Source organism: Neofelis nebulosa, chromosome 16 (assembly GCF_028018385.1).
Source record: "Neofelis nebulosa isolate mNeoNeb1 chromosome 16, mNeoNeb1.pri, whole genome shotgun sequence".
Lineage (NCBI taxonomy): Eukaryota > Metazoa > Chordata > Mammalia > Carnivora > Felidae > Neofelis > Neofelis nebulosa.
Window position 1 is genome coordinate 14,207,929 of NC_080797.1, and position 23,619 is coordinate 14,231,547.

The 23,619-nt window shown below is 62.8% G+C and overlaps 3 protein-coding genes across 12 annotated transcripts; all 3 read left to right on the plus strand.

Moving 5' to 3' along the window:
* Window positions 1-467: 467 nt before the first annotated feature.
* Window positions 468-2,424, plus strand: MYADML2 (myeloid associated differentiation marker like 2). Its single transcript, XM_058705278.1, has one exon. The coding sequence runs from the start codon at window positions 693-695 to the stop codon at window positions 1,614-1,616; it is 924 nt and encodes a 307-aa protein (XP_058561261.1). The 5' UTR covers window positions 468-692; the 3' UTR covers window positions 1,617-2,424.
* A 69-nt stretch (window positions 2,425-2,493) lies between these two features.
* Window positions 2,494-10,034, plus strand: PYCR1 (pyrroline-5-carboxylate reductase 1). 4 transcript variants are annotated; one of them, XM_058705273.1, is made up of 9 exons: window positions 2,494-2,866; window positions 3,973-4,115; window positions 6,067-6,190; window positions 6,399-6,469; window positions 7,145-7,324; window positions 7,530-7,751; window positions 7,927-8,019; window positions 8,167-8,330; window positions 9,203-10,034. In XM_058705273.1, exons 2-9 carry the CDS (start codon window positions 3,987-3,989, stop codon window positions 9,366-9,368), a joined length of 1,149 nt encoding a protein of 382 aa, XP_058561256.1. In that variant the 5' UTR covers window positions 2,494-2,866; window positions 3,973-3,986; the 3' UTR covers window positions 9,369-10,034. The 4 variants fall into 4 exon arrangements, with proteins under 4 accessions (XP_058561256.1, XP_058561257.1, XP_058561259.1 ...); XM_058705274.1 differs by lacking the exon at window positions 7,927-8,019; XM_058705276.1 differs by lacking the exons at window positions 2,494-2,866; window positions 3,973-4,115 and adding an exon at window positions 5,559-5,660.
* A 4,203-nt stretch (window positions 10,035-14,237) lies between these two features.
* Window positions 14,238-23,560, plus strand: MAFG (MAF bZIP transcription factor G). Of its 7 annotated transcripts, none has more exons than XM_058705279.1 (3): window positions 14,238-14,453; window positions 18,557-18,619; window positions 18,716-23,560. In XM_058705279.1, the coding sequence occupies exons 2-3, from the start codon at window positions 18,584-18,586 to the stop codon at window positions 19,166-19,168; spliced, it is 489 nt and encodes a 162-aa protein (XP_058561262.1). In that variant the 5' UTR covers window positions 14,238-14,453; window positions 18,557-18,583; the 3' UTR covers window positions 19,169-23,560. The 7 variants fall into 7 exon arrangements, with proteins under 7 accessions (XP_058561262.1, XP_058561264.1, XP_058561266.1 ...); XM_058705281.1 differs by having other exon boundaries at window positions 14,326-14,457; XM_058705283.1 differs by lacking the exon at window positions 14,238-14,453 and adding an exon at window positions 14,799-14,840.
* The last annotated feature ends 59 nt before the right edge of the window (window positions 23,561-23,619 follow it).

Here is a 23,619-nt window from a genome sequence, read left to right on the forward strand (position 1 = left end):
AGGAGATCAGGCTGAGTAGGAGCCTAGGGACACTCTCAGCAGGGTCCGCCCTGAGGCCACCTCAGCTCTGAGCCAAGCCTCCCTCCAGGAGGCCGAGGGGGGGGGGGGGGGACAGCCGCGGAGCCCCCGCCCCCAACCCCCCTCCCCTGCCCCTCCTCCCTCTGCCTTGCGGGCCCGCCTCCCGGAGATCCTCCCCAGCAGGTGGTCCGGGAGGCTTCCAAGCCCACCTCCGCTCTCGGCTCTGCCCTCCTCCCTCCCCTCCCCCGCGGGCCCTGGAGCCAGCTGACCGACAGACAGACGCAGGTGCTCCGGAGGTGGGGCAGCGCCAGCAGCCAAGGAGTTAACGGACGGTGCTAGCGGGGGCTTGGCGGGGACGCAGGGGTCAGATGACCCTCTGGGATGGGGACGGGCACGCCCGGGTTGCTATTCCGGGGCTCAAATCGTGACCACCTATTTATAGTGCTGGGGGGGGGGGGGCGGGGGGAGCCTTGGCCCGCCCCACACAGGCAGCAGCGAGGCTGTCCTGCGGCAATGTCAAGGCGGCCGCGGCGGCGGCGGCGGCGGCGGCGTCACGGCTCCTGCAGGCTGCCGGCACCTGTCACGGCTGCCGGAGGAGACAGAGGGGCCGCAGGCCCGCGGGGACCCCAGCGCCAGCGGGCACTGTGCAAGGCGAGGACGACGTGGCCGGCCAGATGGGCAGCACCGTGGAGCCCCCCGGGGGCGGGTACCTGCACCTCGGCGCTGTGACGTCCCCCGTGGGCACGGCCCGCGTTCTGCAGCTGGCCTTTGGCTGCACTACCTTCAGCTTGGTGGCCCACCGGGGCGGCTTCGCGGGCGTCCAGGGCACCTTCTGCGTGGCCGCTTGGGGTTTCTGCTTTGCCCTCTCGGGCCTCGTGGTGGCCTGTGAGTTCACCCGGCTCCACAGCTGCCTGCACCTCTCCTGGGGCAACTTCACGGCGGCCTTCGCCATGCTGGCCACGCTGCTGTCGGCCACGGCCGCCGTCATCTACCCGCTGTACTTCACCCGGCTGGAGTGCCCGCCCGAGCCCGCGGGCTGCGCCGCCCGGGACTTCCGCCTGGCAGCCAGCGTCTTCGCCGGGCTCCTCTTCCTGGCCTACGCCGCGGAGGTCGCGCTGACCCGGGCCCGGCCGGGCCAGGTGGCCAGCTACATGGCCACGGTGTCGGGGCTCCTCAAGATCGTCCAGGCCTTCGTGGCCTGCATCATCTTTGGGGCCCTGGTCTACGACAGCCGCTACGGGCGCTACGTGGCCACCCAGTGGTGCGTGGCCGTCTACAGCCTGTGCTTCCTGGCCACGGTGGCCGTGGTGGTCCTGAGCGTGACGGGCCACACGGGGGGCCTGGGCTGCCCCTTCGACCGTCTGGTGGTGGTCTATACCTTCCTGGCCGTGCTCCTCTACCTCAGTGCCGCGGTCATCTGGCCCGTCTTCTGTTTCGACCCCAAGTACGGTGAGCCCGGACGGCCCCCTGACTGCCCCAGAGGCGGCTGCTTCTGGGACAGCCAGCTGGTGGTGGCCACCTTCACCTACGTCAACCTGCTCCTCTATGTCGCCGACCTCGCCTACTCCCAGAGGATCCGCTTCGTGCCCCCCCTGTAGCCCTGTGGGCAGCAGTCCACCCACCTGCGCTCCCCAGGGGCTCCCGGCACCTTGGGGGGTGACCGGGTGAACCCAGACCCCGAAGGAGCAGGCTGGAGGGAGGCAGGCAGGACAGGTGCTCCTGGACCTCGGGCAGTGCTCCGCAGCTAGGCTTGGGGAGGAGGGAGGGAAGACAGACGGGCTGGCAGCCCTGAGCAGGACACAGGCGAGGATCCTCCCCGAGATAGCTCCCAGCCCTCTCTGTCTCTTTCTATCTCCATCTCTCTCCCTCTCTCTCTCTCTCTCTCCCTCTCTCCATTTCCTGGCTTTCCCTGGCTCAGTGCTACCCACTGTAACACAAGAAGCCTTTGAAGTAGGTGCTGTGGTGACCCACTTTAGAGATGGGGCCACTGAGGCTAGGATTTTGGAGGCAGCCCCACGTGCACGTCAGCGTCTGGAGCTCACACTCAGGCTGTGTGACCTAAGCAGAGTTGGAAAGGGGACAATTCCTGCAGGTATGGGAAGGGGATGGAAAGGAGCCCAGGAGAGGGCCAGAGCTGGACCAGCAGAGGGACAAGGGGACCTGGCTCCTGTAGACGTGAGGGAAGGGTTCCCAGAGCCCTGGAAGGAGGCTGTCTCAACAGGGCCCTGCTGGGGAATCTGTGTGCCAGCTCAAAGAGGAGCCAGGACTTGGGGCCCACCTTGCCCACCTCCACGTGGCTATAACAAGGACAAGGGCCACGGTGTGGTCACACAAGGCAGCCTCAGACGCACCACAATGAGCACAGAATGCTGGGGGGGTGGCGGGGAGGTGGGTCCCCACCCAGGGAGGGAGTGCCCGCCAGGCGCTCACCATCAGCCCCGGGCATCAGCTTCTGCAGAGCTTGCGGGGGGGGGGGGGGGGGGGGGGGGGGAGGGGTGGGGGCAGGGAGGCTAGTCTGGAACCGCTGGGGGAGGGCCCAGCCCCTCGGCCACAGCGCCTGGGCCCCGGGTCCCTCCCTGGTACTCCCAGGCCCATGACCTCCACTCAAGTATCCGTTCACCTGGCCGCTGACCACCAGAGCCCATCGGGACTGTCACCCTCCACGCTCTAGCCAGCTTCTCCTGCTCAAGAGCCCAGACGGGGCCACCCCAGAGTACAGCAGCCCCTTGGCCCGGCGAGGGGTCTAGGGCCTCACGCAGGAAATAAACGCCAATGTTGACCCGCATCCTGGCTCTGGTTAGCAGTCTCTGCCAATGGCCAAGGGCACCTCCTGGGCCATCCCTCCAACGTGAGTCGGAAGAAGGGCTGAAACTAGGCTTGACTGAGGGAGGATGTGGCCGGGGGACAGCCTCTTGGGGAAGAAGCAGGCAGTGTCCTCCTCCTCAGTGGGCAGTGGGAGGGGTGAAGGTGCCGCCAAGATCGTCTCCCCCCCCCCCCCACCTCCCGGTGGGGCTCCGGGTCACACCGCCCACACCGCTGCCGGGGGCTGCCAGGGGCACAGCCTGGGGCAGAGGGGCCGCTGTGCCGGGGCAGCCGAGCCCAAGCAGCTTTTAGGCGGGCTTCCCAGGGTTCCCTTGCGCTGGCGCCAGGCAGAGTGTGAGACAGGCGGCTGACAGGACAGGGGTCCTTCACCTGGAGGGGCAGGTGTTAGGGCTCAACGGAGATCCTCGAGGGGGCCAGGAGGCTGCGTCCTGGAGTGTCCTGAGGGCCTCCACGGGCTGAGGGAGAGTGAGGGAGAGCGGGGGCTAGATGGTACCCTCTAGGGTACATCTCCAGGTGACAAAGGAACATGGGCGCCACGTCCTTCCTCGCCCACAGGGAGGTCTGGACACCGACCAGTCTTCCTTCCTTTTCTAGCCACACTTCAGAAATGGTCATCGGTCGCCAACTCCCCAATTTCCTCACTGCCCAGGGGCCTTGTGCCCCCAGGGCACCACCCACCCTCAATTGCAAAGGTCCTGAGAGGGAGACAGAGGCAGGGAGGGATCCAGGACTCAGCATAAGCATGGCGGGGTCCCCCAGGAGGAGCCTTGGGATGTTCTCCCAAGAGTCACCTCCGGGGCAAGAGGACTTTCTCATTCTGGAGGAGGGAGTTACTTGTTTTTATCACTTGAAAAACAGTACTTTCCAAAGGAGGGGGTTCTGTCCTTTGATTATACAGTCAGGCAAAACTCAGTGGGACTGCTGGGTTTTCTGTGTATGGGTTTGAGTCTGGGCCACCCCCAGACAGTCCACGGTGGACAAGAGGAGTGGGCTCAAGGCCAGATGTCGGTGGGCGGGAGTCAGGGGCACGTGGGTCCTGAGGCAGGGGTTCCGGGGGGTCAGAGGCGTGGTGGGCATGGAGCCTGGGGGCGCCGACTGGGGAAGGGCTTCTTACGATGGCCCCTTCCTCAGAGGGTGAGGGCTAAATGCCCAGATACAGGCGTGCGGAGGAGGCCAGGAAGTCCACCTCGCACACACGGTCAGCACACAGTGGTCTGGTGGCGTTATCGTCAGTCATCGCTCTGTCAACAAGAGCTCACAGCCCTGCTTCCGAGGTACGACATCCGGGTGATGCTGAAATCAGGTTTTAGAGCAATCTGTCACCGTTGAAGATACAGAACTGAAAAAATAGAGCAGCTCACCCCTTCCCCGGGGCTGGGGGCAAGGACGGATTGTCAATGATTATAACTTCTTTTATTCGTTCATTTTTTTAGAGGGAGAGAAAGCTGGGGAGGGGGGCAGAGACAGAGAGAGGGAGAATCTTAGGCAGGCTCCATGCTCAGTGGGGAACCTGATGTGGGGCTCAATCCCTAGGATCATGACCTGAGCTGAAATCAAGAGTCGGACGCTCACCCAACTGAGCCACCCAGACGCCCCAACGATGATGACTTCTTACTTTGCCCTTAACTCTGCTGCTGACTGAGACCCTGGACTATCCTGAAACCCAAATGCAAACTCAACTCGGATGAGTTCTGAGCGAGTCCTCAGGGGAAAAATGACTCGTTCTTCCAAATGCAGGGCCAAAGATGTCAGGATTTCAGGTGACCAGATGTCAGGAGACATGGGGGTGCTCCATGGGAGCTGGGGGGACACTATGGGATCTCATCTTCTATTTACTGGTTTATCACCACCCACCCGAAGCACCTGTTTGGAGCGGTTTTACATGGTAACTGGTCTATGGCTTCTGTCACCCCAGAGCCCTAGAGAAGACTCCCAGAGAAAACCCCAGTTGGGAAGAAGAGGGTCTGGATGTCAAAGGGGATTGACCTAGACCTCCCAGGTGCCCCTTAATTTTAAGAGCCCAAAAAGGCTTAGGCTATCCTTTCCAGTTTCCAAGCCTCTTGGTACAAAGAGAAATTTTTGCCTTTTTTTTTTTTTTTAAGTTTATTTATTTTGAGAAAGAGAGAGAATGAGCACAGGAGGGGCAAAGAGAAGGGGGACAGTGGATCAGAAGCGGGCTCTGGGTTGCCAGCAGAGAGCCTGATACCAGCCTCCAACCCACAAACCACCAGACCATGACCTGAGCCATAGTCAGACGCTTAACCAAGGGCCCCTACAATAAAAATATTTTAAAGCGACAAAATACACTATCAAAATTGTATGCTTTAAATGTTTCCATCTTGCAAATTGTTTTCAACTCTCCCACAAAACAAAAAACAAAAACAAAAACCAGGACAAAAAAAAAATCCCTAAGCAAACAAGCAAAACTGTTACACGGTTGGGCGTCTCCAAACAGGATGATCCAGTAGCAGCCATCAGCCGCCGCGCCACTAGGACACCAGCCTGGCGTGCCCGAGCTCGCTGTGGTCCACCCAGGCCCCGCGTGCAGAGCTTCCGGCCGGGCGGTCCCGGCGCCCCAGGCCCCAAGCGCAATCGGGGGCGCGCAGACCCGGCGCGCGGGGACCTCGCGGGGTGGGCGGGGGCCCGTGGCAAGCGGCTGATGCAACCGCCCCTCGGCACCTCCCGCGCCCCTCGATTGGCCGGCGTCTGGCGGCCGCGCTGCCGATTGGCTGCAGCTGCGGAGGCGGGGCCGGCGGGGCCCGGGTGCCGCGTGGCGGGCGCGGTTCTGGGGAGCCGGGAGACCTGCGCGGGGTAACTGGGTGAGCGCGCTGGGCTGGGGTCCTGCGGGGGCGGCGGTGCGGGGAGGGGCTGCGCATCCGCACACCGGCTCCAGGAAGGGGAGGGGTAGCTCGGACGTGGGGAGCTTCCGGGCCCGATCCGTCGCCCCCCGCCCCTCTTCGACCCCTTCCGGAGGTCGGCGCGCCCCTCCCTGTCTCCTTGGTCCGAGACCCGCGGGAGCAGGTCGGAAACGGCACTGTGGGCAGGGAGACTGGAACAGTTTCCCACGTCGGGGCTGCCGGGCAGCAGAGGGGAAAGTTGGACCAGCTGGGATGGAGGGGTTGGGGGGGGGGGGAATGGGCGCAGGGCCAGCGGCCCAGTGGCCAAGCCTGGCACTGCACACCTAACTTCTTCTTGCTGTGGATCCTGCCCCATCTCGCCGCGCAGCTGCCCCTGCGTATCCGGTACCAGCTGCGAGGGCTGTGGGCGGGGCCTGCGTCCAGCATGAGCGTGGGCTTTATCGGGGCGGGCCAGCTGGCCTTCGCCTTGGCCAAGGGCTTCACAGCAGCAGGTAGGCTCCTCAGCCGGGAGTGCCCCTTGTGCAGGGGGCGGGTGGAGGCAGGGGTTTGAGTCCTGTGGGAAGTGGCAGCCTTGGGGTGTCTGGGGTGGCTCAGGGATTGCTGTTTTACTCTGAGCGGTGGGATTTCCACTTTCCTTCCTGGGAATGTGAGGGAGGGAGGCTGGGCCAGGCCTTGAGGAAGGAACTCTGTTCCCCGCAGGCATCCTGGCTGCCCACAAGATAATGGCCAGCTCCCCAGACATGGACCTGGCCACAGTTTCTGCCCTCAGGGTAGGTGCAGGGTGGAGGGGGTCAGGGAGGCAGTCGCTGAAGGGGCTAGTCAGTGTGTCTGGGGAGAGTGTGTGATAGCCTTGACCCTAAGGGCCGGGGGTGGAGGTCCCGGCGGGAGACACCATGCCACCACCACCCTCCCACCCCCCTCCCCCGCTCATGAGAGAAGAGCCTTGGGGGGAGCATGTCACAGACCCTGCCTCCTGGCCTGCTGATAGCCCCTCTTGCTTAGCTCTTGGGACCCAGGTGTCGCTGGTGGGGAGGGTGTGCTGGTCTGGAATGGGGTTCGCCAAGGAGCCTCCACAGGGACGGTGGGGGCCAGGTCAGACACATCTGGGGACTGAATACGTTGGCTCCAGATCCAAGGGTGGGGTGGGCTCCAGGCTGGAGACTTTCCACCCGGACACCAGGGGGATGGCAGCCCGAGGCAGGGTGGGTCAGGGCTGTGGCAGGGATGCGGCACCCCTCTTCTGTTTGCACAGGGGACCTATTCCGGGGCCGACTGCTTCTTCCACTTTGGGGCGGGAAGGGGGGCTGGGGGCCGGCACAGCTCCACACCCTGAGCCCTCGACCCTGGCCGTCTACATTCTCAGCAGCGTCTGTGCTGTTCTCTACGTGGGGCTTGGGGAGGACACTGGGCGGGGCAGGCTGAGCCCACGTCTGCACTCCCCGCAGAAGATGGGCGTGAACCTGACGTCCCACAACAAGGAGACCGTGAGGCACAGTGACGTGCTCTTCCTGGCCGTGAAGCCGCACATCATCCCCTTCATCCTGGACGAGATTGGCGCCCACGTTGAAGATCGGCACGTCGTGGTGTCCTGCGCGGCTGGTGTCACCATCCGCTCCATCGAGAAGGTGGGCCTGTGGGTCCAGGCCGGTGGGATCTGCAGAGCGGGTGGAGGCGGATGCTGCCCGGTGGTCAGGAGCTCTGGCTGTGAAACGGGCCCACTGGCCCGGCCCACGGGGAGGGCGGGGACACGCTGCTTGCGTGAGTGTGTTCACACGCGTGCCCCGCACACCCTGCTGGGTGGGATGGACGCACAGCCGGTTTCTCCTCCAGAAGCTGACGGCGTTCCGGCCAGCCCCTAAAGTCATCCGCTGCATGACCAATACACCTGTCGTGGTGCGGGAGGGGGCCACCGTGTACGCCACGGGCACCCACGCCCAGGTGGAAGACGGCAGGCTCCTGGAGCAGCTCATGAGTAGTGTGGGCTTCTGCACCGAGGTGGAGGAGGACCTAATCGATGCTGTCACGGGGCTCAGTGGCAGCGGCCCAGCCTATGTGAGGCCTGGGGGTGGGTGGCAGCTGGTGGCGGTGGGCGGTGCGGGGACCTCGGGGCACATCCTCCCTACTCCTCCCTGCTGGGTTGCCGTGGGCAGAGCTGCTGGACCCACCGTTGCCTGGAGGAGAAGGAGGAAAGGCCTAGGGCGGAGGTTCAGGCGCCTTCTCCCTGCAGGCGTTCACAGCCCTGGAGGCCCTGGCCGACGGCGGCGTGAAGATGGGGCTTCCGCGGCGCCTGGCCATCCGCCTCGGGGCCCAGGCTCTGCTGGTCAGTGTTTTCCTTGACGCCTTGTTGGGGGCCACTCCTTGCCAGGCCCGATGCTGTCGCCCCCAGGCGGGTGGGTGGAGAGTGGACGTGCAGGGGGGCCGGGGGCAGGGGTGCCCCCGCGGCAGCCAGCTCTCTCTCTGGCTGCAGGGAGCCTCCAAGATGCTCCTGGACTCGGAAAAGCACCCTGGCCAGCTCAAGGACAACGTCTGCTCTCCCGGTGGGGCCACCATCCACGCCCTGCACGTGCTGGAGAGCGGGGGTTTCCGTTCGCTCCTCATCAATGCCGTGGAGGCCTCCTGCACCCGCACACGGTGGGCCCCCGCCGCCTACTCGGGGCTGCGCGCCCCAGCACAGGAGCCCCCGCACGCTGTGCTCAGCCATCGCTCAGCGGATGCTTATCGAGGCCTGGCGGCGGTGCCCCTCACCATCCGTTGTCCTGTGAGGACGGGCTGCCTTCGGCGCCTGCACTCTGCTCCCCACAGTCTCCCCACTGCGGCCCTCAGACCGGGGGGCGGGGGGGATCGCGTCCAAGCCGGGGAGGCAGGCCTGGGGGAACCGGAGGGGATCCCTGTGGGTCTGACAACACCTTCCTCCCGAGCTCCTCCTCCTGGGGAGATTAAGCAAGTTAGACGGCAGGCCAGGCCCAGGATGTGCCTCTGTGCGCTGGCACCGGCTTGGTGAGACCAGGAAGGAAATCAGAGAGGAGGGCGGCAGGGTTAGGATCTTGGCTCGGAGCCATTGTCCCTAGTCTGGATCTGCCGGATGGACAAGGCATCCCTCTCACATCCCTGCCGGCCACGGCCGAAACCCAGAACTTCTCCAGGCGCCACAACACGACGGCAGAGCTGGGATGCAGCCCCCCCGCCCCAGCCTTCAGGGGATACGGATGAGGCACATGTCCCACACTTGGGGCACGATGGGCTGGGGTCTGGGTGCTGTTAGTGGATCCGGTGACCCTGAGCTGATCTGAAGGAGGGGTGAGGGAGGCAGATGGCCATCTGGCGGAGGGGTGGCTGGTGGAGGGAACCGTGGGTGCGAAGGCCGCGAGGTGGGTGTGAAGGCCGCGAGGTGGGTGTGACTGTCCAGCAGTGCCGGGGAGGCAGGCGCTCGTCTTCCCCGGGGGACGGTTGGGCTCAGGAGGGAGACAGAGCCTCGGACCTAACCCTCCCCACTGTCTCCTCAGGGAGCTGCAGTCCATGGCTGACCAGGAGAAGGTCTCGCCGGCCTCCATCAAGAAGACCATCTTGGACAAGGTGAAGCTGGAGTCTGCTCCAGGGTCCTCGCTGGCCCCTTCCGGCCACTCCAAGCTGCCTCCCTACAGCCTGGCCCCGGCAGGCAAGAGGAACTGAGGTGCCGGACAAGCCCGCGCTGCTCTCCCCTCCTCTTCCCTCCTGGGCCTGGAACCCTGAGGCTGTGTGTTCTTAGCCCCAGGCCTCAGTGTGTCACCGCGGCGGCCTGCCTCCCACGACTCTGGTCAGCTCGGGGGTCAGCTGGGGTTGTAACCCGGGATGGGGCACATCACGTCCCAGTGGGAATCTCCAGTCACTGAGGGCTTCCTCTCCAGAACAGAGCTGGATTCTCTGACCTCAGCCTACCTTTCCTTTGCCCCCACACCGGGTCAGGACCACTTCCTCTGGAGCTCAGGAGGCCTGAGCTAACTCCCCATGGTCAGCTGGCTTGGGGCCTGGCCCCTTGCTGAGTACAAAGGTCAAGTCCCCCTCTCCCGCCCCGTACCCCCGACTCCCGTGAAGGCCCAGCTAAGGAGAGAACTTCGTCCCACTCCTGCCCCTTCCCCGACCTCCACTTGGGGGGATGCCTTCTTCTCCGTGTGAGAAGGACCAGAGGGTTCAGTCCAGGGAGCAGGACCACTGCCCCTTATCTCCGTTTGGCATTTGAGAAAAGGGCTCTTCGATAGTCCCGACCGTTAAGGCCCCCATCTCCCATTCCTGACCCAACTTACAAGCCTGTCACTTCTCTCCTGACCTTTTAGGTTAAATACATTGGTTTCCAAGTCAGTGCCTTGATTCTACCTCTGGCACCACGTGTGGAGGGAAGGCCCCAGCTGCCCTAGAGGGTCCTCGTTGGGTGTAATCTTAGAGGCCATCAGCAGCCCACAGGTCCTGGAGCCCTATTTTTGCACGGCATTCTGGCTCGGGCGGGGGGTGGGGGGGCTGGGTCTCCCAGTCAGCAGTAGTGGAGGGAGCTTCTGGGGAAGAGTGTACTGCTTTGGGCCCCCATCACAAGTGTTGTGGCCAGAGGCCGGCACCGAAGGCTGGGCTTGGCGGGCCCTGCTCTGGGAGGGGCGCCAGCCTCTGCACCCTCCACATCTCCCAGTGTAGCAGGGGCACATGTCTCAACCCATGCTGGCAGGGGCAGGTGAGGAAGGAGCCCCCTGCAGAGGTACGTCGGGCTCTCCAGAGAAATAGGACTAGTAGATGTATATACATCTGGGCCTGGAATGTCTGTGGGTCCCTCCTAAGGTGTGAGCCCCATCATAGGCCCTGTGTGTGCAGGGGTGGGCAGTGAGTGCCCAGAATCACCCCTTCCCTGACAGCACCTTGTCACCCTCCCCCTGGGAAAAAGATGTTCTCAGAAGAGGTGGTGCCACAGGCCTGCCCAGGACCAAAGCTGGTCCCCAGCTAATCCCTTCAAGTCAAGACCAGTCTCACTGGGCGTCTGCTGTGTGTTAGACACCGGCCAATACGACGAGGGGCAGTGCTGCCCCCCCCCCCCCCCCCCCCCCCCCCCCCGTGCTGTGGGTCTGAGGAAAGTGAGCTGGTGAGTCCGAAGAGGGGAAGAGGCACATCACGGCCTAGGAGGAGGCACAGGGGTCCGGATGAGCTTTGCAGGGAGGCTTTACTCTGACCCACGAAGAATGTGCTGGGTTCCAGCAGGCAGGACTCGTGAGCCTTCCACCTGTGGTTCTCCATCAAGCCAAAGTTCCACAGGTGGGGAAGCAGGAAAGGCAAATGAGCCTGAGGGAGGGGAGTGGCCTGGGCAGGAAGGCTGCGGAGGCGAGGCGGGTGAGGCCCCCGAGGGTCCTGTGGGGACAGGTGTCCAGGGAAGGCGTTGTAAGCGGGAGCACACTGTGGAGGGGAGCGGGGACGTGTTGTACACGCGATCAGAGCAGGTTAGGGAGGCGGACGGGCTTCAAGGGCCAGGGGCCCACAAGTGCCAGGTGGGAAGCATTGCGGTCCTGCAATGAGTCCAAGCAGGAGCCTTGACAGGGGTCTCAGTGGGTGAAGGTCAGTCTGGCGTACCTTCCTGGCCCCCGTCACTGCTAGCTCTGACACCCACCACGCCCTGGGCCTCCCCAGATGGGGCAGAGGCTGGAATGAATTTACTGTCCTTTGCCCAATGGGCCAGGTGAACCCTGGTGGCAGAGCCACCTCCCTCTGCTTGACCCAGCTTCTGCCTCAGTTTCCTAACTGCAACTCTGCCCTGGGCTCCTGCCTGCCCGGATGGGGCCTTTGCCCTGCTCCTCTCTGCCCGTCCTTTCCTGTACCAGGCTAACCCCTGTCCAACTGGGCTCAGGCTCCAGAACAAACAGGTCAGCAGCCCTTGGCCAGGCAGGGAAGGGAGACGTCCATCCTAGGAGGGCCCATCTCCCTGCCTGGACACCAGTGGGAGCAGGGCCGGTCAGTCTGGGTTTGGACACCAGCCACATTCTATATGGCCGGGGCCTCCTCGAAGTGTCAGGTTGGGGCCTGCTGAACTCCAGAAGAAGCCAGCGGGGTCTAAGATCTGCCCACGGAGGGTTCAACCTGGAGGGGGGCTGTGGGGCTGGAGGACATGGGGGGTGGGGTGGGGGTGGTGGTGCCAGCATTCAGCTGCAGCAGGAAGCAATGTACTAAGGCCCTGAGAGGGCGAGGCCAGACCAGAAAGCCAGGTCTAAGCGTCTGCCCCCTAGCGGCCGATCTGGAAGCTGGTCAAGGTGGTGCTGCCTGGACCAGCAGGGACGCTGAAACCTGGGCCTGTCCCTTTGCAGTATCAATCCCCGGCAAGGCTGTAGTGCTATTCCCGGGGGACAAATGTCCTGCACCGTGGGTGGCAGTCAGCCAGACTTCTGACAGGTGGGAGAGCAAGCACGCACTCTCTTGGGGCCTTTAGCTGGACCCTAGTACAGGTGCTGGGGGCTTGGCTATCTTGATTGTTTCAACAGGGCACCTCCTCTCCCTCGGTGGCCTCTCCCAGACATGCAAACAAACCCCCTATTGGTTATTCTGCAGGTGGTCAGGACACTTTTCCACATACTCTCCCATATTCCTGAAGAGTCTGGGAGGGGGGCAGCAAAGAGTCTGGGTTGTCTCCCAGAGCATTGACCTCCCAGGGCCGTAGAGCTGACCCCCATCCCATGGCCAGAGGGCTGACCTCAGGGCCCAGGGTCATCTCTGTGGGAAGCATCCCTGACATCCACACTGTCACTGGCCTCCAGGTGAGTTGGGCCCCGATTCGCTTCCCGACCTCTCTGATGGCCCTGGGTGGGTGCATCCCCATGCCTGCTTGTCCTTCTTCCAAGACAGAAGAGGTGGCTGGGTGTGTTCCCAGTGGGGAGGAGGAGGAGGGGACTCCTTGCTCGGTGAGAAGGAGCAGAACGCGAATGACTGATAAATCAGCCTCTCAGTCACCTCCCACATGTCAATGGCAGCCAGACTCCCTCCCATGAGGACTGGGGAGTCAGGGGTGTGGGAAGACGAGTGGGGATTAGCCACCGAGCTTCCACCCATGGTGACCCCCAGCCCCAGGCCAATCACCGGTGTTTCCTGATGGCATCGTGGTTCTGGCGTGAGCTGGGTGGCACCAAGTCAACCCCATGTGGCCTGCCAGGGCCCTGCTTCGTGGACTGGCTCTTAAGGTCCAACAGTAGCTCAGACCCCACATCCCTGCCAAGTGGGACCAGGAGAACGGGGCTGACATCCGGTGGTGAGGAGGCTGGAGGAGCTGGAGCCCACAGGACTGCATTCTTATCCTCAGGGGCCTTTGTTGTTCTGTAGATTGAGTTGACTTTAAGTCACACCGTTGGGGCACCTGGCTCGCTCAGTCAGTACAGCATGCAATCTTGGGGTTGTGAGTTCGAGCTCCACGATGGGTGTAAAGATTAAAAATATAATCTCAAGGCCCTGGAGTATGTGAGATTCCAGCGGAGCTCAGTACAATGTCACACCCTGCCCTTAAAGAGCAGCTTGGATTAAGACAACCACGCCCAAACCTGCAACGCTGGTGACAAGGCACTGTGGGATTCAGAGAGGTTACTGGAGGCAGGCAGGGGGTGCTGTGGTGCCCTTCTGCCCCCAGCTTTGGGGGCCTCCTCGAGTGGCCTTCATCAGTCAGTGGCACTGAGTTCCTGTGAAGCCCCGGCCACCTGTCCCTCACTCCTCCCTCTGCCAGCTGAGTCCCACTGACCCGCCTGGCGGGGTGAGTCACCCTTCCTGACTACACACGAGGAAGGAAATCCAGAACTTGGAAGTGGAAATGGAAAGGATCCCTCCAATTTCCCCTCTTGCCCTGGGTTGCCCCGTTCTCTGGGAATTTTGAACAGCAGCGAGAAGTCCTTAGAGAAAAGGCAGGCGCAGCCACGGACTCCTGTGAGCTGAGTTCCAGGCAGATGTGGATGGAACGGGAAAGGAGCAGTTGGTGCACCAACTACTCCACACTTGTTTACGGCGCACCCACTCCTGGGCTGCCTGACTGCCCCTCGCTCGGTGTGGGGTCTCGGGCGTTGGGTGAAGCCAGACCACCCTCCCCGCAGGATCTTGGAGGCGGCCTTGAACACGCCTCAGTTTGCCTCCTGGACAAGACTGTCGGGTCCTCCGTGAACCAGGCCGCGGCTACCTGGCAGGGCGGAGGTCGGCTCGCAATTAGGCGAGGTCATGCCTGCAAGTGCCCGCCAGGCAGCCTGGGAAGCCCCGCGAGGACCCTCCTGGCGATGCCCCGGGACCGCAGGTCCGCACGGGTCCCCCGGGCCAGGAAGGCGGCGGGACAGTCCCACGAGGCTCCCCGCTCGAAGGCCGGAGCCTGGCCCGCAGAGGTGCGCGCGCCCGGGGCCAGTCCCGCGAGACCCCGCCGGGGCAGGACGGCGGCGGCATCGCCGGGGCGACAGCTCCGGGCGCGCAGGCGCAGTGCAGGCGCGTCCCGCCGCGGCGGCCGCCGCCGCCGCCGCCGCCGCCGCCGCTCCTTCCCCTTTAAGCCCCGGCCGGCCGCGTCGCCGCTTCATGAATGGAGCCCACGTGACCAAACATCATGTGACGTCTGTGGAGCGGCGGCGGCGGCGGCGGCGGCGGATCCCGAGCCTGATCCGGCCCGGCCTTCCCAGCGCGCTCGGCCCGGCCCGCGCAGGCGGCGAGCCCCCACCCCGGGCCCGGAGCCCCCGCGCGGCCTCGGAGCGCCCCCCGCCCCGCCCGCCCCGGCCTCGGCCCGCCCGGGCCCGCAGTGTGGTGGGTGAGTGCGGCGGCGGGCCGGGCGGGGGGCTCCGGGCCCGGGGTGGGGGCGGGCGGGGCCGCGGCTCCTCCTGGAGGGCCGGGGGCGGCGCGGGCCGCGCGCTCCCGGCTTCGGGTTGGCCCCGCGCCCTGCTGGCGGCCCGTGCCTCGATTTCCCCGCGGCTCAGAAGCAGCTCCCGGCCCTCGCGCCGGGGCTGCTGGGGGTGGGCCGCGGGGGCCGGAGGAGGGCGGGGCGGGGCGTACGCGGGGCTCGCTCGGCGGAGCCCGGGGCGTCCCGGTGGGAGGGGCGGCCGCGGTGGCGGGAGGAAAGGGTGGGGTCGAGCGGGGCGCCTAGGGCTCCGCGGAAGAGCCTCTGGGCCCCGGTTCTCGCTGCTGATTCATCAGGTGTCTGTGTCCGCCCGCCCGGGCGCGGGGGTCCTCGGCGGGCCGGGGCGGGTGGGGGGTAGGGGGCGGCACGTGGCGGGGCCGGGAAGACCCTGCTCGCGGTGGCTTCGCTCCGTCACACGCGTGCCAGAGCCCAGAGGGAGACTTGCTGAGTCATCAGCATGAGGTCACTCGATGCTCATTCTGATGTCTGGGGGGGATTTGAGCAAGGGGCCTGGGGTCTAAGGGGCCGGGAGATAGGCGCAGGAGGGAAACCGGGGAAGGGCTCAGGCCCAGGGACTGGGGCACCGGTTCAAGTTTGGGCTGGCGTGCGAGTTGAAGAAGGAGTGGGTGAGAAGACAGTGGAGGGGCCTCGGGGTAGGTTTTCTTCCCCCGGCAGAATGTGAAGACCCTGGCCTGCCCGTCCCCTCCCCTCCCCTCCCAGGCATTCTCTTCTCAGGCAGCTGGTCCCTGACCAGCGTCTGGGACAGTTCCCCAAACTGGGAAATAGTTCTCTGAGTGAGAGGAGGGGAGGAGCTTAGGGGGGCCGTGCTTGCCAGGCTGGGAAGCAGGCTTTCCCTGTGACTGGTCTGGTTGGCTAGGCTGGGCAGCCCCTGGGCGGGGAAGAAAGAGAGGAATACACCCTGGCCAGAGAGGGAGTCAGTGGGAGAAAGAGGGGTGCCTTTACTCAAGTCCTGGAGGGCAGTGGACAGGGCAGGGACAAGCAGGTGCAGCTGTACCAGGAAACTGCCAATGAGAGGAAGCGGCAGGACTTTGACATCTGGGGAGTGAGGTGTCTGGTGAGCAGGCCCTGCCCCTTTGCACAGCCTGGCTTTGGGGTTTGGGTCAAAGCTGCAGGTGGTGGTGGCTTTGAGGGTGCCTAGCCTTTGGGGCACAGCAGGCGGGCTGGTGTGGAAGTCATGGAGTGGAAGAATGCGGTTCCCAGTCACCCCAAAATTGTCCTACTTGAGATTGGGGCTCAGTGTCGAGCAGGTGTTAGTAAAGATTGTGGCCCTGATGGGTGTTGGGCCTCTTGGGGGGGGGGGGGGGACAGCCTGAGGGTGGTGTGGCCTGGGCCACCTTTCCTAAATGTATGGGTGCTTCCTGGCCTCCAGGACGGGGGCTGTTTTGTCTAGATCAGAGCTGAACCTAGGGGTTCATGGCTAGGTCGGGCCGCCTTGTGGTTTGTTTTCAGGGACACCCCCTGCCCCCAACACACACACACACACACACACACACACACACACACAGGCAGCTTTGTGTAACACTTCAGCTCATCTTTTGGCTGGAATTTCTTCCTACCTTAGGAAAATGCAGATTCCTGAAGGGGTATTTCTGTAAGTCTTGTCATTATTTATGCTTAGGTGGAAATGAAGTTTGAAACTTTTTTCAGAATCGCTTTCAGTGGCTGAGAGATTTTGGAGAAGGTGGTTCTGAAGGGCAGGGCGGGAGTAAGGCTAGGCTAGGTTGGGGCCACGCCTGTTGGGGACATTTGGACGCTAGAGTTTGCAGGCCACCAAAAGGAGCAGGAGGCTGTCTCGGCCTCCTGCCGAGTGTCCACATCCTAGAGTTCGGGCCCAGGTAAAGGGGACGGAACTCTCGGAACCTGTTTTCCCATCCCAACCGGCTCTCAGCCTGAGTGGGTGGCGCAGGGTACCTTGGTGGTTTCAGGCCCTGGGGACTGCCCGTGCCCTCTCCCCAGGGTGGCCCGGCCTCTGGGGGAGTTGAGTTGGGAAGGATGACCAGGCCCCAGCTCTGGACCGGCCCTTGATGGGGAGGAGAGGAAGCTTCTCCTCAGTCCCGTCTCTGGGATACTCCCCGTCTGGCTTCTAGAGGTGGCCTGAGCTATCCCTAGCCATCTATGTCCAAAGGCTGTCTCTGTCACATCTGTGTGTGTCCCCCGGTGGACAGAGGCCGGGCCAGGGGGCTGAGGCCCCGGCTTTGCAGAGGCCTGCCCCTCCCCCACAGCACGCACACGCACACGCACCTTTGGGAGGCGAGCGGCTGTGCTTGTGCTGAGTTCAGGCCTTCTGCGGAGGGCAAAATCTGTCGAGGAGGCACATTTCAGCTCCCAGCCGCCACGCTCGGCACTTTTCTGTGTGATCTCTTCAGGAAGTCACCGTCGTGCTCAGCATTTGGAGGGGAGGGAGCACGGCGAGTGGGAAAAGCTGGTGGCAGGCCTTTTCCTTCGGGCTGACAGTGGTTGGACCCAGGGCGGTGTCCTTGCACCCTGATTCAGACTCAAGACTGGGGGCGCCCCTCTAGCTCTGCCATGAGGGTTTGGCTTCCAGGGTGGGTTGGGGCCCTGGGGCTCTTCTGACCTCCAGTTCCTATCTTTTCCATCCTCTGCTCTGGAACATCCGGGAGATGCCAGCCTCAGGGCCTGTCTGAGAGCCCGGATGCCCTGGCTGTGATGAGGCACCGCCTGGGGCAAGGCTGGGTGAGGCGGGGGCTCCCCCTGGAGCCAACTGCACCTCCACGCCCCTCCCAGCCCATGCTTTATCTCCCCAGTAGGGTAAGAGACCTCTCCTGCAGCGGGGAAACTGCAGTCTGGCTTAGTCCTCCAGCCATGTCTGACGTCTTTTTCTGCGTCTAACCTGGAGAGCAGGGGGCTGGGGTGGGGGGGGGGTTGGCTGAGCCAGAATTGCCAGGATTAGGTGCACAGAAATGTCCTTGGCAGGGCTTCAGGAAGCAGAAAGTGAGGGCAGAGTGTGGGAGGGGCAACTGAGTGGGTGTCGGGGGGGGGGGGGCCTTTGGTCCAGCCCCCCGGCCCTCTTGTTTCTGTCCCCTGCACTGTGGGCAGTGACCTCAGGTGGGGGGCTGGAAGGGGCTGAGCAGGCCCCTGCGTGGCTAACCGGGCACTCTTATGAAACAGCGAGGATGGGGTGGGGCAGGGGTGCAAGATGCTGCAATCTGAGGCCACAGGAAGGTTGCTTCATCGGCAGCGGAGGTGGGCTGTGTGCAGCCCGCGCTGGAGTGCCTGCCACCTGGAGGGGTGGGGGGCTCCCACCAGTGCTGGAAAGAGTTGAGCTGTTCAGAGTGAAAAGTCTGTGGGAGATTCAGGGCTCTCCTGCATTTCCCTCTTGGCCTGAGTCCCCACTGGCTCCTAAGCCTTCGCGGGGGCAGGGCCAGCTGAGGGGAGGTGGCTGCAGCAGGTAGGACCCTGGAGTACACGTGTGCGGGGTCGCCGGCCCCAGCCCTACCTGCCGTTGGCCAGGCTGGCCTTCCTGGCCCAGCGGTGCTCTGCTCAGGCTCCGGGTCCCCTGGGGCTGTGTTGGCTGGCTGGCAGCCTTGGGGAGTGCCAGGCCAGGCCGGTGAGGGAGCGGGAGCGGGAGCAATGTGCTGAGTCAGCGTGACTGGGCAGGAACAGCCGTGCTCTGGGGCGCACACTGGGGTTATTTTTAAAGCTCCCGGCTTCCTTCTAGGCTGGCCCCTCCTGCATCCGTCTCAACTCTTCCCAAGCCCCTTTTCCTGGTCTCTGCCTTTCTAACAGCGCCTCGGTTCCCCTTTCCCGCCTCAGACCTGCTGGGTTCTCTAGGGACAAGGGGGACGGGGAACAGCCTAGCTAAAGGGTGGCGGGTGGTCCTCGGGGGGGGGGGGGGGGGGGTTGGGGACGGTCAGCTGAGAGGCGAGGCTGGGGGCGGGGGCGGCTGGGCCTCTCCCCCAGGCTCTGTATGGACTGGGGAGGGAAAGCGGGGTGTTCTCCAGGGTCCTGACCTCTGCTCCCTGTTTCGCAGAGTGCCTGCGTGCTGTGCCCCCGGGTTATGACGACCCCCAATAAAGGAAACAAGGCCTTGAAGGTGAGCAGCGGGGTGGATGGAGTCTTGAGGCGGGGGCGCCTCCAGGGTGGGCGGTCCCCCGCTCAGCCTTGACCCCGTGCACTGCCCTGCCCCCAGGTGAAGCGGGAGCCAGGTGAGAATGGCACCAGCCTGACTGATGAGGAGCTGGTGACCATGTCGGTGCGGGAGCTGAACCAGCACCTGCGGGGCCTGTCCAAGGAGGAGATCATCCAGCTGAAGCAGCGCCGGCGCACGCTCAAGAACCGCGGCTACGCCGCCAGCTGCCGCGTGAAGCGGGTGACCCAGAAGGAGGAGCTGGAGAAGCAGAAGGCGGAGCTGCAGCAGGAGGTGGAGAAGCTGGCCTCGGAGAACGCCAGCATGAAGCTGGAGCTCGACGCGCTGCGCTCCAAGTACGAGGCCCTGCAGAACTTCGCCAGGACGGTGGCCCGCAGTCCCGTGGCGCCGGCCCGGGGCCCCCTCGCGGCCGGCTTGGGGCCCCTCGTCCCTGGCAAGGTGGCTGCCACCAGCGTCATCACGATAGTAAAGTCCAAGACGGACGCCCGATCGTAGGGACGCGTGCTTGCCCGGGCGGGTCTGCAAGGGGCCGTTAGGCGCATGGCGAGTTTGGCAGCCCTGTCCCCTTCTTCCTCCTCTCCTCCTCTTCCTCTCCTGCCTCCTCCCTTCCCTGCAAAGCACAACCTGCACCCCGGGGCGCCGGGCTGAGCCCCTTTGATCTCGTCGTTGTCATCGTGTGTTTTGTACGTTGGGATTGGTCAGTTCGGCGGTGACGTGGGGTTGCCTCGGCCCCCTTTGTACCAAGGCCGTGCAGGCTTGGAGTCCAGAGTTGGCCCTGTGGCAACAGAGAAAGATCGGATGAGCTCTCTGGGGCTCGCGGTTCTGAGTAGGGAGGGCTGCTGTCTGCTCCTGGGTGGCCCACAGGCCCCAACAGCTGCTGCCTGGCAGGGGGCTGTGATTCACTCTCAGCGTGGCCAGCAGGCATAGATGGGCTCTGCTCCCAAGAGTAGGGTGTCCTTGGGGGCCCTGGATGGGCCTGGATGGGCGGGCCACCAGCCTGGGCGCTACGGCCGCTGGGAGGGACAGGGCGTTATGTGGCTTTGGGCCAGGGCCCACGGCGCTCAAGCCTGACGCATTGCACTGAACAAGACCAAATCACTGGTTGTGAACATTCGTGAAGGGTGTGTCCAGTGTCCTGCGACGGGTCCCGTGTCACTGTTTACATGACCTATCTGTGTGGTTACGTGGCCCTTTATTTAAAAGAGAGGAGTTCCTTTTACGAAGTTATTAAATTATATGTTTAAAAGCTAAAGAAAAAAAAGAGCTGCAGAGTATTTATAAAACTGTCTTTTTAAAAAAAAAAAAAACAAGCAAGAACATTTGACCATATATATGGAAAAGGGAAGAAAGTATAATAGAAACTTTGCTAGTTTAACAAAAGAAAAAAAAAACAAAAAAAATCCCTTTCTTGTAAACTTATGGACAAGTCTTTGTGGCTGTTGGAGTTTAGTTTTTATATACACAGAGTTATCAGACGTTATTTATAAAACTTAGTTTTAAAAAAGACAAAAAAAAAAAAAAAAGAAAAGCCAAGCTGTGGGCGACCACAAGGCGCATCCTGGCGCCCTCTTTGCTATCTCTCTTGCAATTGTACCGAAAGTGACTTACTCCTTTGCCCTTCCTGCTTCCGTCTCTTGCCGGTGCCGTGGTGTCGTCCGTGCCTGGTGAGGTCTTGTGCAGCGTCACGTGCTGGTGCTTCTGGTGACCTTTGACCTGTGGGTGTCACTTCTTGTGTCTGTTATTCCTGTGTTTGTTTTTTGGATTTGGTTGTGTGTTTGCTTCTGCCAGCTTGCCGGCCCGGACTGGGGCGCTGGGCGACTCCCGCTCCGGCAGAACGCGGGAATCTCCCCAGCAGCCCAGCCCCCCCCCGCCCCCCCCCCCACCTCTGCCTCGGTGCCTGACCCGGGACCCCAGAGGAGCAGATTGGGGGCTCTGCCGCTCCCACCCCTGCACAGCCTTGGCTTCGCATGTCTGTCCTAGGCTTGGGCTGATCCAATGGCCGGGTAGGTAAAACTGGGGGCCATCCCAGACGGCGCCCCTTGCCTCCATGCCCACCGCCTCTGGCCAGGGGTGGCAGATTTGCAGGGACCAAGGAGTCACTGGGGTACCCCCGGGTGTCTTCCTTCTGGCCTCTGGTCAACATGCTTGGGCTCTGGCCTCCAACCCCAGCTTTGTTCCTGTGGGCTGCACGGGGGCCTCATCGGGACCCGTGGAGCCCACGTGGGGGTCGCGAGGCCTGCTGCCCACGTGTCCTGGCAGTGCTGCTGTGCTGTGAAGTGGAGCTTCCCAGGCAAAACCAGGTGGTTTGAGGACTCACCTGGGGTGGCCCCTTCACCCTGCCCGTGAGCCTGGGGCGGGGCGGTTGGGGGGGGGTCTCCGCCGGTGCCAGACAAGGGCTCCAGTGCCCAGGGCCGGGTCCTATCTCTCACCTCGCCCTGACTGGGCTCTGGGCCTTCTTTTGCCTCTGGGATCTGTGTCTTCCAGGGATGCGCTGCTCAGCTCAAGGGGTGCTCCTCTGCGGGGCTGAGCCTACCTTCCCGTGGCCCCTCGGCAGAGGCAGCCAGTCTTCCAGACTGGGCTTGGGAAGCTCCTCGGAGGCCTCCTGCGGTGCCTGCCCTCAAGAGGCTACTGCCCCATCTCTGGCCACATGGGCCTTGGCTCCTCTGGGGGCCCCGAACCCCTGTAAAGCACAGAAGGGTGGGCTGGCGAAAAGAAACACTGTGCGGCCTCGCAGGGTGTGACCTTGTGGGCCGCAGGGAGGATTTTCATCCCAGAGTCTGACCCAGTGTGCCCGTGGGGTAGGAGCAGGGGCACGCTGTCAATTTCTGTCGTGTTAATGGGCTTGGCCCTAGAGGCTCAGTCATTCCCGGTTGTACCCGGGTCGGCCTGCGATGGAGATTTTGACTGTTGGCTCTCAATACTTAGTGGCTTCCTGCCCCTCCTTGCTGTCTGGCTTTGTCTACCTAGGGTCTAGATGAAAGTTGTTGACGTTGGTTGTGGCAGCAGTGAGCTGGAATCGCGTCATAAGAATCACTGAAGAGGGGTCACGTCCATGTTCTCCATATCCGCTTACGGTCCCGACACTTTCGTCCTTGCTGGGAGGTGGTTGTCCATCTGCAGGCTGGAGACGTGGAGAGGAGAGAAAGGAGGTGGGTTTGGAAGTCCAGAGGCGGGTTGGAGGGTGGACACAGACGGAAGAGAAATTGTAGGTCCTTGGTTTAGGTATTGGAAGAAGCTTCTGGAATTACTGAGGCCATGCTTCCCTTCGGAGTTTTTGGATTTGGAGCAACTGTTCCTTGGGTCTGGGAGTACATCCTGTTCCCATCAAGCCAGCCCCACGGGGCCGCTCTGCACTCTGCCCTTTCCCCCTTCCCCTTGGTTTCTTGACAGTAGAGCCTGTGTCCACATGTGACTGGTTGGTGTCTTTCTGATTCTTGTCAATTCAGTTTTCCTACTGTGAGGGTGTTGTGTTCTTTTTATCCTCGACTTTTCTGACACAGCGAATCGAGGGCTTTGGCCGAGGCCAAATCTCCCAAACTGGTCCGCTAAGTAAACCATGACGTGTACCTTCCTTCCCATCACGCCTGAGCCCTACTCCCCCCTCATCCCGACACGGACACTCAGATTTCAGAGGAGAACCCTGTGGGAACAGGTCAGCTCCTGCCCTGAGTGTGGCCCCAGGGAGACTTCCCTATGGCCCTGGCTGCTGTTCTGGGCGGCACCGCTGTTTGTAAAGGTGGGAAGACACGGCTGCTCGGCCGTGTGGTGTGCTGGTTTCTACCGGATACCAGGTCTCCCCGGAGGCTTTTCTGCCCTTGGTCCAGGCTTCAGGTCTGTGTGCACAACCGTGCCCGTCAGCAACAGCTTCTATGGTCAGTTCCTGGGCCCACAGCTCCGATCAGCTGCAGCCTGCTTTCGGATGGCTGGTCAAGCCCCCTCCTGTCCCTGTGGCCTCCCTTTCAGAGGTGGCCAGTTGGCTAAAGCTCCCATCCACAGCTGGGAAGCCCAAGCCACAGCCTGCAGCACCGTTTCCGCTCTGGGATCTTGTAAGTTACTTTTTTAGGCTGTGGTTTGGTGAAAGGAACCAACACAGTAACGATTTTTTTTTCCCCAGAAGCCACTGAATAATTCTTTTTGGCGCGTTTTTGCCTTCCTGTTGGCTGTCTAGTTTTGGAGCAGGTGGGGAGAGTGGAGGACACACAGAGGCAGGGGTGTGCCCTGGAGACTGATGGCCTGTCCTGCTTCTGGCCTGTGTGTGTTGCGCGTGGGCTGTACCTTTGGGCCGGTCACGCACATTTCCACCCCACGCTGGAACAGCAGCCTTGGTACGTGGGTGTCTGGTGAGCCTGAGCTGGAGTGTTAGAAGAGTGTGCCCCTGATGGACTGCGAAGGGGCGGCCCCTCCAGCACCCTCGTGTCCCAGCCCCTTCCTTCTCCCCATCCCCTCAATTTGCTACTCCCTGAAGCCTTTAACCAAACGGGAGTGGGTACAGAAAGCCTTCTCCTGGCATCTTAGGGCAACAGGACAAGGGCTGCCCAGTGCGTCCAGCTCTGGTGCTCTCCTGGCGCTGAGAGGCTGGGTCCAAGCGGAGTTGATCAGACCCTGCCTGTCCTGCCTAGGGCTGAAACCAGGGGGAGGTGGTGGTACCCTGGGACCTGCCGGGGCAGGCAGGGGTTGTGGAAGATCCAGGTGAGGAGGGGCCTCCCTGGGGCGGGCTGTGGCCTCAGCGCTCACCCCGCCCTGTGCAGTATTTATTGCTAAATTATTGTCCAGGGGGGGCGGCACTGGGCCGGACCCCGGGTATTTATTGCTGTACATAGTGTATGTTTGTGATATATAAGGTTTTCTTTATTTTGTATATGATCAATAAACACCTTTTAAAGAGACCGTCAGGTGCTTCCTTTGCGCGCCGCGCGGGCGGGGCCGGAAGGGCGGGGCCGGAAGGG